The sequence below is a fragment of the Procambarus clarkii genome, chromosome 81 (assembly GCF_040958095.1).
Source record: "Procambarus clarkii isolate CNS0578487 chromosome 81, FALCON_Pclarkii_2.0, whole genome shotgun sequence".
Classification (NCBI taxonomy): Eukaryota; Metazoa; Arthropoda; class Malacostraca; order Decapoda; family Cambaridae; genus Procambarus; species Procambarus clarkii.
The window spans coordinates 4,558,144-4,570,987 of NC_091230.1; the positions used below are offsets into that span (position 1 = coordinate 4,558,144).

The following is a 12,844-nucleotide window of genomic DNA, read 5'->3' on the forward strand; positions in this document are numbered from 1 at the left end:
GAACAATTGAACAATGGTTCAATCAGGTATGTAAGGAATCAAAGCAATTAAGTACAAGAACACAGAGAAACTACGAAAGTAACTGCACAGAACACCAGAGAGCCAGAAATGTCTGACATAAGGAAATGTCAGACGTGGTGGCTCCTCAGTGAGGAGAGAAGCAGAGACACTATGAAAATGAAATCGCATGTAGAACCAAGACATAACCTAAAACTGCTCCACAGACAAATCAGGAAGAAAACAGCAGTGAAGGAACAAGTGATGAAACTGAGAAAAGGGGAGAACAGATAGAGAGAAGGTGTGTGTGTGAAACAACAAAAAATTTCAGGAGGTCTTCACAATAGATCAAGGAGAAGTCCCTGTACTGAGAGAGAAGGCGATAAACCAAATAACATTGGAGGAATTTGAACTTGCCAGTGATGAGGTCAAAAGGAATCTGTTGGAGCTGAATGTGACAAAGGCTATTGGGCCTTTGTTGGGCCTGACAGAATCTCACTATGAATACTAAAATAGGGTGCAGAAACACTAAATGTGCCACTCTCTATGGTGTATAACGGGTCACTAGAGACAGGAGACCTACCAGAAAGCTGGAAGATGGTTAATGAAGTCCCAATATACAAAAAGGGTGACAGACAGGAGGCACCAAACTCCAGAGCAGTTTCCCTGACTTGTATGCCATGCAAGGTAACAGAGAAGATAGCGAGGATAAAGCTTGTAAAACATCTGGAGAGGAGCTTTGTAACACACCACCAGCATGGGCTCAGGGATGGTAAATCGTGCCACACAGGTTAGATAAAATTCTATGACCAGATAACAAAAATTAGGCAAGAAAGGGAAGGGTTCAGACTGCTATTTTTTAGACTGTCAAAAAGCCTTTTGACACAATACCCCATAATAGGCTGTTACAAAAGTTGGTGAAACAGGCAGGAAAAAATAAGGTAAGGTGCTCCAATGGATAAGGGAGAATCTAAGCAACAGGAAACAGCAAGTAACTGAGTGGGGAGACCTAAGAGTGGCAAGATGTCACCAGAAGAGTCTCACTACATAAACGATCTACCAGTGGGAATACAAAATTATATGAACATGTTTGCTGATGATGCTAAGATAATAGGGAAGATAAGAAACCTAGATGATTGTTATGCTTTTCAAGAAGACCTGGACAAAATAAGTATATGGAGCAACACTTGGCAAATGGAATTTAATGTAAATAAATGCCATGTTATGAAATGTGGAACTGGAGAACATGGAGATAGGAGGCATCCATCAGTCTCAGGAGACTATGGAGTTACGCTCTGGTGTCGCAGGGTAGGTTGATTCGGGAGAGAAGCTGTTACCCAGGCAGCAGGTACCCCCTCTCCACGGCGCTGAAAGTCTCCAATGGAAAGGCATACGCCAATACGATTGGTTCCAGCGCCGTCGCAGGAACTGAGTTCCGGGGATGACCTCGAAGTTGGTAAAGAAGGGCACAGGGACCTCCAACTGGAGAACATAGACCCCACACAACCTATAAATTATGTGAGAAATCTTTAAAGAATTCTGACAAAGAAAGGGATCTTGGGGTGGTTCTAGATAGCAAACTGTCCCCTGAGGACCACATTAAGAACATTGTGCAAGGAGCCTATGCTACACTTTCTAACTTCAGAATTGCTTTCAAATACATGGATGGAGAAATATTAAAGAAAATGTTCACAACTTTTGTTAGACCAAAGCTGGAATATGCAGCGGTTGTATAGTGCTCATATCTTAAGAAACATATCAACAAACTGGAAAAGGTGCAACGACATACCACTAAGTGGCTCCCAGAACTGAAGGACAAGAGCTATGAGGAGAGGTTAGAGGCATTAAATATGCAAAAATTAGAAGATAGAAGAAAAAGAGGCAATATGATCACTACGTTCAAAATAGTAACAGGAATCGATAAAATTGATAGGGAAGATTTCCTGAGACCCGGAACTTCAAGAACAAGAGGTCATAAATTTAAACTAACGAAACAAAGCTGCTGGAGAAATATAAGAAAATTCACTTTTGTAAACAGAGTGGTAGACGGTTGGAACAAGTTAGGTGAGAAGGTAGTGGAGGCCAAAACCGTCAGTAATTTCAAAGCGTTATATGACAAAGAGTGCTGGGTAGACGGGACACCACGAGTGTAGCTCTCGTCCTGTAACTACACTTAGGTAATTACAAGGCTCTGTACCTGCTCAATGGGGGTTCTGGGAGTTTTTCTACTCCCCAAGCCCGGCCCGAGGCCAGGCTTGTCTTGTGAGAGCTTAATCCAACAGGCTGTTGCTTGGAGCGGCCCGCAGACCACATGTCCACCAAAGCCCGGTTGGTACGACACTTTTTAGAGAAGACTATCTAATTTTCTCTTGAAGATGTCCATGGTTGTTCCGGCAATATTTCTTATACTCGCTGGTAGGATGTTGAACAACCGTGGACCTCTGATGTTTATAGTATTCTCTGATTGTGCTTATGGCACCCCTGCTTTTCACTGGTATTTGCACCCATCCTGTTTCTGATATATGAAACCATCTTCCAGAGGGTATAGACTCATTCCTCTCAAAGTTTGCTGATGATGCAGAAATTTTGAGAAGAATGAAAACAGATGAAGATAGAAAAACTACAGGATGACCTGGACAAACTGGAGGTCCGCTCGGCCGGTCGGCCGAGCGGACAGCACACTGGACTTGTGATCCTGTGGTCCCGGGGTCGATCCCGGGCGCCGGCAAGAAACAATGGGCAGAGTTTCTTTCACCCTATGCCCCTGTTACCTAGCAGTAAAATAGGTACCTGGGTGTTAGTCAGCTGTCACGGGCTGCTTCCTGGGGGTGGAGGCCTGGTCGAGGACCGGGCCGCGGGGACACTAAAGCCCCGAAGTCATCTCAAGATAACCTCAAGAAGATGGTCTAGAAAATGGCTACTAAAATTTAACTCAGGTAAGTGTAAAGTAATGAAATTAGGTGAAGGGAGCAGGAAGCCGAACACAATTTTATGAGAATTGGTTCGATGATCAGGTGGCTCTGTTGATGGTGTCCCACCTGCAAGCTTCGTCACGGTGACAGTATGATGTTCCTGGTGTTTCTATGCACCTTTTTCTTGCTCTTCGTAGGTCGTCTTCTCTTTCGCATTGGGTTGTCTTGTCCTTTCTTGGGTTTTCAGGACAACAGTTATTTGATGTTTCTTACTGTCCCCTCATTTTGTGCAGCGCTGGCGGAGCCGCTTCGGCTTGCGTTTGGGGTGGACGTCACATATGCCCCATTCCGTACGCTTTCTCATGTTTTGTTTCGCCTCCGGCCTGCTTATGCGTCGCTCGAACCGTCCTGGTCCTTTATCAGGGTGCCCTCTTATCTTTTCCTCAGTTTGTGGTAGCCCCTTCGGTTCAGGTTTCTGCTCTTTGGTACTGGTGGTAGGTTTGTACGTTTGCAGCCTTTCTCCATCCTTCTGGCAACGGTCGAGACGGTTGCTTTCCGGAGGGGTCCTTGGGTTATTGATGCTTGATTGGTTCCACCGGGGGTGCGTCCTGTGTTGATCGGTTGTGCTTTTTTGCCATCACCTGTGTACCGTGTCTGGTGATGTGCTTTGGGTTGATCCGGTTCCCCTTGTTCCCTGTTTCAGGGCTTGGGTCTCCCAGGTCGTCTGCAAAGTTTTTAAGTTCCTGCGGTCTATCCTTGTGCCCGTGCTGTTCGGACGTTTGCAGCTTTCGCTGCTGTGTTGGTGACGTCTAGGGCTCATTTCGGGCACAAGGATTTGAGGGTCGCACAGGTTCCTGGATGCCTGTTCTTTATGCGCGTATCTGCTCCTGTGCGTTCTTGTTGCCTTGGGTCGCAGGTTGCAGCCTGTTGTCTTGGCTTCGCGTTGTGGAGTTTGTGACGGCCGCCTCCCGGGTTACCTTGAGGTTACCTTGAGGTGCTTCCGGGGCTTAGCATCCCCGCGGCCCGATCGTGGACCAGGCCTCCTGGTCGCTGGACTGATCAACCAGGCTGTTGGATGCGGCTGCTCGCAGCCTGACGTATGAGTCACAGCCTGGTTGATCAGGTATCCTTTGGAGCCCTGATCAGCCCTTTCTTTGGGTATGAAGCTCCAGGGAGCCGTAGGAGCTCCCCGCAGAAAACCAGAGTTGCATGTAATGAAACACTGTTTTCTGGGTGAGCCCTGGAGGCTCCCTGGCAACCCTCCCTCCCACCAGTCGGCGTATTTTTCGCGTTGGTTGAAGCTCAGCTTCCGAACTCATGCTAGGCAGCCGGCGCAGTGAGGTCCAGGACTCCCCCCTTCCCCTCTCGGGGCGTGGAGGGCTGCGCGGATGATCGGCGGACAGTAAAGTGTGATGTTTGCTCGTTTTCTTGGGATTGTAGGGAGTTTCTACCTCTCTGTTCGTTTTTTTGTTTTAGTTTTTTACCATGTGGTGTTTGTTTTGTTATGCCTACCTTTCTGGGTGCCTAACCCCAGTTGATGGCAGATAAGGAAAACTTCAACCACAAGTGAGTTTTCCAGGTCCATTGCTCCATGAAACCTCTCTGAAGGGGCCAGGTTCTGGCGATGGTCCCTGGTAGGTCTGAACTCCTTAGCTAATGTCCCGGTCTAATATAACATACATTAGCCTGATAAGCTCCAGGGAGCCCCTGGGGCTCACCCAGAAAATGGCGTTTCATTACATTAAACACTGGTTTTTTGTTCTTGCGCTCAGCAGTGTTGTCGGCTATTAATAGCTGCGCCGCCCAGGGGTTAAAGCTTAAAACTGAAAATGGGTCTAGCAGAGCAGTGTGGTGTCCTTTGGTCACACTCCAGGCTTGTGAGTAGAGTGATGACTGGCTGAGACCCTGGGCTGCCACCTGGTGGCGAGTGGCTATATCATAGTTATTTATCATCAGGGTAATAAATATCTTCCAAGCTGTTGGTTACCTTATAGCGCTTGTGCTTTCAGGTGGAGTTTTATCTCTGTATTGAGTTGACCTCTGATCCCAAGGCTCTCCAAGACTGAGAAAACCAGATTCTGGTCCTGGTTCCCAGTAGGCTCTCGTGGGCATCAAGGACTTAGTTGCTTTCAGTTTGTAACTGCAGAGAGCTACTGAAGTGCACTCCCAGACATTCACAAATACAATACATCTCCAACACCAACTAAGAGTTGTGCCAATATGACCACACGGTATCCTCATAAAATTCGATTTGAGTGATATACAGTGCTTCCTCAGACTAACGAACCCCGCTCTATCGAATTCCCGGAAGAGCCGAACAAATTGAATTCGGTACCAAATGTTCAGTGGAACATACAAATGTTCGATTAAGTGAGGAATGTTCGTCTAAGCGGTCACCGAGGCCGAGCGTCAGAGCTGGCTGTCATCAACTATGATTCGCCAGAGTGTAAACAGTTATGTAGTGTTTTATTATCCCTACCCATTGTTTCTAGGGAGAAATGGTGATAAAATGGTGTCAGGGGGGCATTGGTGAGAGAGTTGTTGTCAGGAGGCAACACGTGCTCCCCCGCCCCCCACCCTCCTTCCTCCACCTGACCACAGAGACCACTCACTCTCCTCTCGTCGTCAGATGCCAAGAGTCAATTTAATGATAATTATCGCATTATCTACACTGAAAATAGCCTTTTTATTAGAAAAATGTCATATTGGAGCAATAATAATGGTGAAAATTGTAATATATACAGTACATATTTTAAACAGTTTGAACACATTTCCTTTTCACAGAATTTTTAATACAATTGGGGTGTAGATAACAGCTGGCATTGTGTGGCCAGCCGGTCGCTCCCTGAGCCATTGGGGGAGTGGGGGTTGTTTCCTGGATCCCTCCCTCCCTCCTCTAACAGCCTACCTATTTAGAATACATTTTGAGGAGGCCAATAAAACAAGCACAGGTCGTGTGAACGTTAGGCCTTGGTGAGGTGGCTGGCATCATTTGTGGTGGTGTCAGGGGAGGCAGGTGGTGTCAGGGGAGGCAGGCGGTGTCAAGGGAGGCAGGCGGTGTCAGGGGAGGCAGGCGGTGTCAGGGGAGGCAGGCGGTGTCAGGGGAGGCAGGTGGTGTCAAGGGAGGCAGGCGGTGTTAGGGGAGGCAGGCGGTGTCAGGGGAGGCAGGTGGTGTCAGGGGAGGCAGGTGGTGTCAGGGGAGTCAGGCGGTGTCAGGGGAGGCAGGCGGTGTCAGGGGAGGCAGGCGGTGTCAGGGGAGGCAGGCGGTGTCAGGGGAGGCAGGCGGTGTCAGGGGAGGCAGGCGGTGTCAGGGGAGGCAGGCGGTGTCAGGGGAGGCAGGCGGTGTCAGGGGAGGCAGGCGGTGTCAGGGGAGGCAGGCGGTGTCAGGGGAGGCAGGCGGTGTCAGGGGAGGCAGGCGGTGTCAGGGGAGGCAGGCGGTGTCAGGGGAGGCAGGTGGTGTCAAGGGAGGCAGGCGGTGTTAGGGGAGGCAGGTGGTGTCAGGGGAGGAAGGTGGTGTCAGGGGAGGCAGGTGGTGTCAGGGGAGGCAGGTGGTGTCAGGGGAGGCAGGCGGTGTCAGGGGAGGCAGGCGGTGTCAGGGGAGGCAGGCGGTGTCAGGGGAGGCAGGTGGGGTCAGGGTAGGAAGGTGGTGTCAGGGGGGGGGCAGGTGGTGTCAGGGGGGGGGCAGGTGGGGTCAGGGGAGGCAGGTGGGGTCAGGGGAGGCAGGTGGGGTCAGGGTAGGAAGGTGGTGTCAGGGGGGGGGCAGGTGGTGTCAGGGGGGGGCAGGTGGGGTCAGGGGAGGCAGGTGGGGTCAGGGGAGGCAGGTGGGGTCAGGGGAGGCAGGTGGGGTCAGGGTAGGAAGGTGGTGTCAGGGGGGGGGCAGGTGGTGTCAGGGGGGGGGCAGGTGGGGTCAGGGGAGGCAGGTGGGGTCAGGGGAGGCAGGTGGTGTCAGGGGAGGCAGGTGGGGTCAGGGGAGGCAGGTGGTGTCAGGGGAGGCAGGTGGTGTCAGAGGAGGCAGGCGGTGTCATGGGAGGCAGGTGGTGGAAAGAGGCAGGTGGGGTCAGGGGAGGCAGGTGGGGGTCAGGGGAGGCAGGTGGGGTCAGGGGAGGCAGGTGGGGTCAGTGGTGGAAGGTGGTGTCAGGGGAGGCAGGTGGGGGTCAGGGGAGGCAGGTGGGGTCAGGGGAGGCAGGTGGTGGAAAGAGGCAGGTGGGGTCAGTAGTGGAAGGTGTTGTCAGGGGAGGTGGAAGTGGAGAGAGAAGGGTGGTGACCACGCATGGCTGCCAAACCTCTCATTCATACTCTATTTTAAATCTCAATCTTAGCTGTAAAATATTTATGCCAAAATATGTTGTATTAATATACATTATTAATCATTAACACGTTTTATTGTTTCCTGAAGAAAACAATAGCTGACTTGGCATTGTGGTGTGTATGGCCGGGTACCTGGGGGGTGGGGAGGGGGGAAACCTGGAGGTGTGAGAGGAGACCTGTCAACCCATCATTTTTTTTTGTCGGGCGAGTTGAGACGCTTCCAAGCCTGCTGTTTCAATACACGGTGTGGGTGGTGTGGTATGGTTTGGGTGGTGTGGGTGGGTTGGTGTGGGTGGTGTGGTTTGGGTGTGGGTGGGTTGGTGTGGGTGGTGTGGTTGGGTGTGGGGGGATGATGTGGGTGGTGTGGGGTGTGTGGGGGATGATGTGGGGTGTGTGGGGTATGGTGTGGGTGGTGGTGGCGAATGGTGTTAGTGGTGTTGGGAATGGTGTGGGGGTGTGGGGGATGGTGTGGGTGGTGTGGGGGATGGTGTGGGGGATGATGTGGGTGGAGTGGGGGATGGTGTGGGTGGTGTGGGGGATGATGTGGGTGGTGTGGAGGATGGTGTGGGTGGTGTGGGGGATGGTGTGGGTGGTGTGGGGGATGATGTGGGTGGTGTGGAGGATGGTGTGGGTGGTGTGGGGGATGGTGTGGGTGGTGTGGGGGATGATGTGGGTGGTGTGGAGGATGGTGTGGGTGGTGTGGGGGATGGTGTGGGTGGTGTGGGGGATGGTGTGGGTGGTGTGGAGGATGGTGTGGGTGGTGTGGAGGATGGTGTGGGTGGTGTGGAGGATGGTGTGGGTGGTGTGGGGGATGGTGTGGGTGGTGTGGAGGATGGTGTGGGTGGTGTGGAGGATGGTGTGGGTGGTGTGGAGGATGGTGTGGGTGGTGTGGGGGATGGTGTGGGGGATGGTGTGGGTGGTGTGGGGGATGGTGTGGGGGATGGTATGGGTGGTGTGGGGATGGTATGGGTGGTGTGGGGGATGGTATGGGTGGTGTGGGGGATGGTATGGGTGGTGTGGGGATGGTATGGGTGGTGTGGAGGATGGTGTGGGTGGTGTGGGGGATGGTGTGGGTGGTGTGGAGGATGGTGTGGGGGATGGTGTGGGTGGTGTGGGGGATGGTGTGGGTGGTGTGGGGGATGGTGTGGGTGGTGTGGGGGATGGTGTGGGTGGTGTGGAGGATGGTGTGAGTGGTGTGGAGGATGGTGTGGGTGGTGTGGAGGATGGTGTGGGTGGTGTGGAGGATGGTGTGGGTGGTGTGGGGGATGGTGTGGGTGGTGTGGAGGATGGTGTGGGTGGTGTGGGGGATGGTGTGGGTGGGGTGGGGAATGGTGATTCTCGCATCTCAGATTATTATTGACACCAAAAGAGCATGAAAGATATTATAATGAAGCACCACACAACAAAGAAACAAACTAATGTGTCCTGGCATATGTTTAAAAAAAAAAAAATAAGAAGGTTGTTGGGGCTGGACGGATGGAACGAATTCCGCACTGGAACGAATCGGCTTCGCCCCATATAGTTCGTTCAAGTGAGGACACACTGTAGATCTTTTTGAGATGATTTGATTTGTAACTCCGGATCTGCAATTTCTATACAAAATTCACAATATAAAATTAAAACTATATGATAAAGTACAAACAACTATAAATAAATAAAAAAGATGCAAATAAAGCTACTTAAAATTTCCCAACATACCTGAACAAGCATGAGGCCTGTGTGAAGTGATGCAAAGTTAAGGAAAAATGTAGTGTAGGTGGACTCGGGCTGTGTTGGTGAGATTTCTTGTTTCTTTATTGAACTAAGCTGCTTGACAATACATCCCACAGTAAGAATGAGCAAGGAAACCCACTGACGTCTGCTCAACTGCTTCTTGAAAACAACCTTAGAAAAGAGAATGAAATGACTGTACAAAGATGATGATGCCAATAACAACAATATATGCTTGTATGGCACATGTGCCCCACAAGACATATAAGTATACTTGTTGACTTATATATGAAGTGACTGAACACAACAATATTAGTTGCAGGTAGATCATCCCAAGCTTGAAGATTCTGCTTTGTATATTTATTGTAGCACAACTGTCGGCACAATTGGCCATAACCCAATGGTCTCGGGTTTGATTTCCAGGCAGGACAAGATCTTTCCTTACACCCGTGGCTGTTGTTTACCTAGCAGTAAATAGGCACCTGAGAGTTAGGCACCCTTTGTGGGTATTATCTTGAGACAGGTCAGTTGTTGGCCTAGGGGGACCTTGATATTTTCACAAGGCCTTTTGTTCTTGACAATGGCAAACCATGACCTCCCAGGGTGATGAATGAACAGCTGTATTGAAAGTTTGCATATTTATACAATACTGTGTACACAATTTGTAAAGTTTAATAACTGTTAAAACTCAACAACGAATGTATTGAAATGCTTATTTCTGGTAGAGCCCTGGTGGCTTCCTGTAGCTATCTCGCTGAGATTAATTCATGTAAAAGGTCACTTCAGTTGTATCAATTCTGTTTGGTCTGCCTTGGACCAGACCCAGAACCTGGGCTCGGGGGCAAGACACAATTCATCACCCCCACCAGGAAACCATCCACTCAGTCAGCGAAGCTTTACAGACAACCGAGTTGGGGGGGCACAGAAAGGGAAGCCTCAAAAACAGACAAACAACAATGCTGATGATTCACACAGAACAAGGGACTCATTCAAACTAGCTCAAAATTTGCTATTACCATAACATCACCATACCTTGAGATTACCTTGAGATGGTTTCAGGGCTTAGCATTCCTGCAGCATCTCATGTGGAGTTATTTCTGTGTGCTGGTTTGGGACCAGTCCCTCTACTATTTTCCATTGTCAGGTGGCCCAGATCCTGGCTGCAGCTGGTTTCCCTGGTCAGTTTTGGAGTCGGTGAACAATTCACCCTCAAACTGATGAATCTTGGAGAGAGATCTTTGAGAGAGGGAGGGAATCAGGGAACCCCCAAAGCTCTACCAGAAAGAGGCATTTCATTATATTCAACACGGTTTCTGGGGGAACCCTCCAGTGGCTCTCTGAAGCTAACTAACCACAGAAGAAGAAGAATGGGACTTACCAGGAAAGAGGGGAGGCAGCAGGCACTAGAAAGAAGAGAAACCAGGCAAGAAGATGTATAACCCAGAGCAACACAAGACCGAATGGGACTTGGAATATTAACTAAATACTAGGTTACTAGAACCCTGTTAGAACACCAGAACTCCTGATCCCAAATATTAGCCCAAGACATGTTGAAGAAGACCACACCCAAACCCACATCATGGGACCACAGGGTGGATCACAGGCTGGCTAGACTTATGACACCATGGATGACCCAGAGAATTGCATACCTTGCAACAGGAGACTGAGGAAACAGGGTCAACCATCAAGTCATCCACCGAGGCAGAACCAGTGGCTCTCAAGTAACAGAAAAAGAGCTGCCACTGGATACAACAAGTGATGCACCCTCAGCCTAACCAACCAAACATCAACCACCAAAGGACGCCCCCCTCCAGAAGCCAGCTGACTCATTCTTCACCAGAAAAGAAGAAAAAGGCTGGAAACCAACATACTACCCACCAGGGCCAAAAGAATAGAACTCCCACCTCTAGAGAAGAGCCTGAAGCTCCCTAATCCTACAGCTGGAGGCCAGAGCAACAAAACACAACCTTCAGAAAGACATCTCAAGCCAAAGGAAAAACCATAAACTGGTCAAGGAGAGAGAGAGAGAGAGAGACCAAAACCTGGTCAAGAGACCAGAATGGCTCAGTGGGAAAACAAGTGCAGGCCAGAGGTGAAAAACCACACAAGATAACATGCAGAAAAGGGCTTTGGAGGTGTCACTGCTCAGTGAAAACAGTAGCAGCTCCATCAATGCCAAAACTATAAGTGGTGACAGTAGTAGGCACAAGAAGACGAATGAGAAACAACCAGCACAAAAAACCAGAGTTGAATGTAATGCAATGCCATTTTCTGGGTGAGTCCCAGAGGCTCCCCAGAGCTATCCAGGCTGAATGGATACGTATAACTTTCTGGTATCAGTCAATGCATGGAGTTCTTGCCTACCAGGGACCACGAGCCAGAACCTGGCCCCCTCTAGAGAGGCACGAGGAGCAATGGCCTATAGAGACCCCCCCTTATGATTGGGAGCATTCTATGTCTGCCATCGACCGGGATAAGCACCCAGAAAGGTAGGCGCCCCAAAACAAACCCCTAATCTGGTAAACTATTGCGACCAAAGACCGAACAAGTGGACAGAACTCCTCAAAAGAAAATTAGCAAACTAGCATGATGTCATCATGTCACCGCGCCGCTGTCTGCACAACCCCCCCTCCCCGGGAGGCGGGGGAGGGGGGAGCCCCAGACCCCACAGTCGGCGACCCAACTGTTAGTTCTTAGGCTGGATGTCAAAACCGCGAAAACACCGCCAACCGGAGGGAGGGAGGGAGGGATTGGCGGGGGAGCCTCTGAGACTCACCCAGAAAATGGCATTTCATTACATTCAACGCTGGTTTTCTGGGGGAGCCCCATCGGCTCCCTGGAGCTAACTACCCAAAGATAAGGAAAAAACAGGGGACTTACCCGGGAGGCGGTCTGTCCTCACTCCTCAACGTGAAGTTGAGACAACTACCTGCAACCGCCGACCCAAGGCAACGCAGGCCCGACCAGGCCCAGGAACATTCACCAGGTAGCGAACGGCCAGGACCCTGTTCGATCTCCAAAAAACCCAGGCCTGAATGTCCACCCATGACATGTTGCCAAAGACGGCAGCCAAAGCAGCAAATTTACGAACATCGTGGGCCCGGGGAAAAACCGCAGGCTGGCTACACTTAATAACCCTGCGGACGACCTGAGAGACCAGAGCCCGGGAACAGGGAAACTGGATCAACCCATAGCGCATCCCCGGCAACCGAAGCCGTGGGGCGCAAATAACGGCGGAAATGGGGCGCAAATGCGGCGGGGGCGCAAATGCGGCGGAGCCGCAACCGGACACAACACATGATGCACCCCCGGCCTGACCAAACAAGCATCAACAACCCATGGCCCTTCTGGAACGCAGCTGTCTCATTCTTCTTCAGAAAAGAGGGAGACGGCTGCAAGCGAACAAAATGACCACCAGGACCGAAAGAGCAGAAACCTCAGCGCCGGAGGAGAGCATGACGCTCCCCAACCGGACCTCCAGAGGCCAATGCCAAAAGGAAAAGAGCCGTAGAAAAACAATCCCAAACGGAAGGGGCCACAACAAACCAAGGAGAAGAGAGAAACAAGAGCATGCGGTCCAAGAACCATGACGGCTCAGGCGGCGCATGAGCTGGCTGGAGGTAAAACAACACACAAGACAGCTTGCGAAACGGGGCAGAAGTAACACCGAAAGCAAGCTGAAGCGGCTCCGCCAACGCCGCACGATACGAGGCGACAGCATTCAGCATAAGATGACGGTCCTGAAACAACCAAGCGAGAAAGCATAGAACAACCCTATCAGAGACAGAAGAATACCGATGCAGTGATGGGAAAAAACTTAAGGACCGCCAGGAAACCTCATACTGCCGCTGAGACGAAGCATGCAAGTGGGAGACCAACAACGAAGCCACCTGCGCACCATACAAGGAATGATAAAC

General features: G+C 50.8%; 1 protein-coding gene across 3 annotated transcripts in view; it reads right to left on the minus strand.

The window, feature by feature from the left end:
• Positions 1-12,844, minus strand: part of senju (UDP-galactose transporter senju) — a 207,281-nt gene that overhangs the window by 73,835 nt on the left and 120,602 nt on the right. For all 3 annotated transcript variants that reach the window (XM_069315610.1, XM_069315609.1, XM_069315608.1), the window contains one exon: positions 8,916-9,101. In XM_069315610.1, coding sequence (XP_069171711.1) covers positions 8,916-9,101 — 186 coding nt within the window. The remainder of the gene's footprint in view (positions 1-8,915; positions 9,102-12,844) is intronic.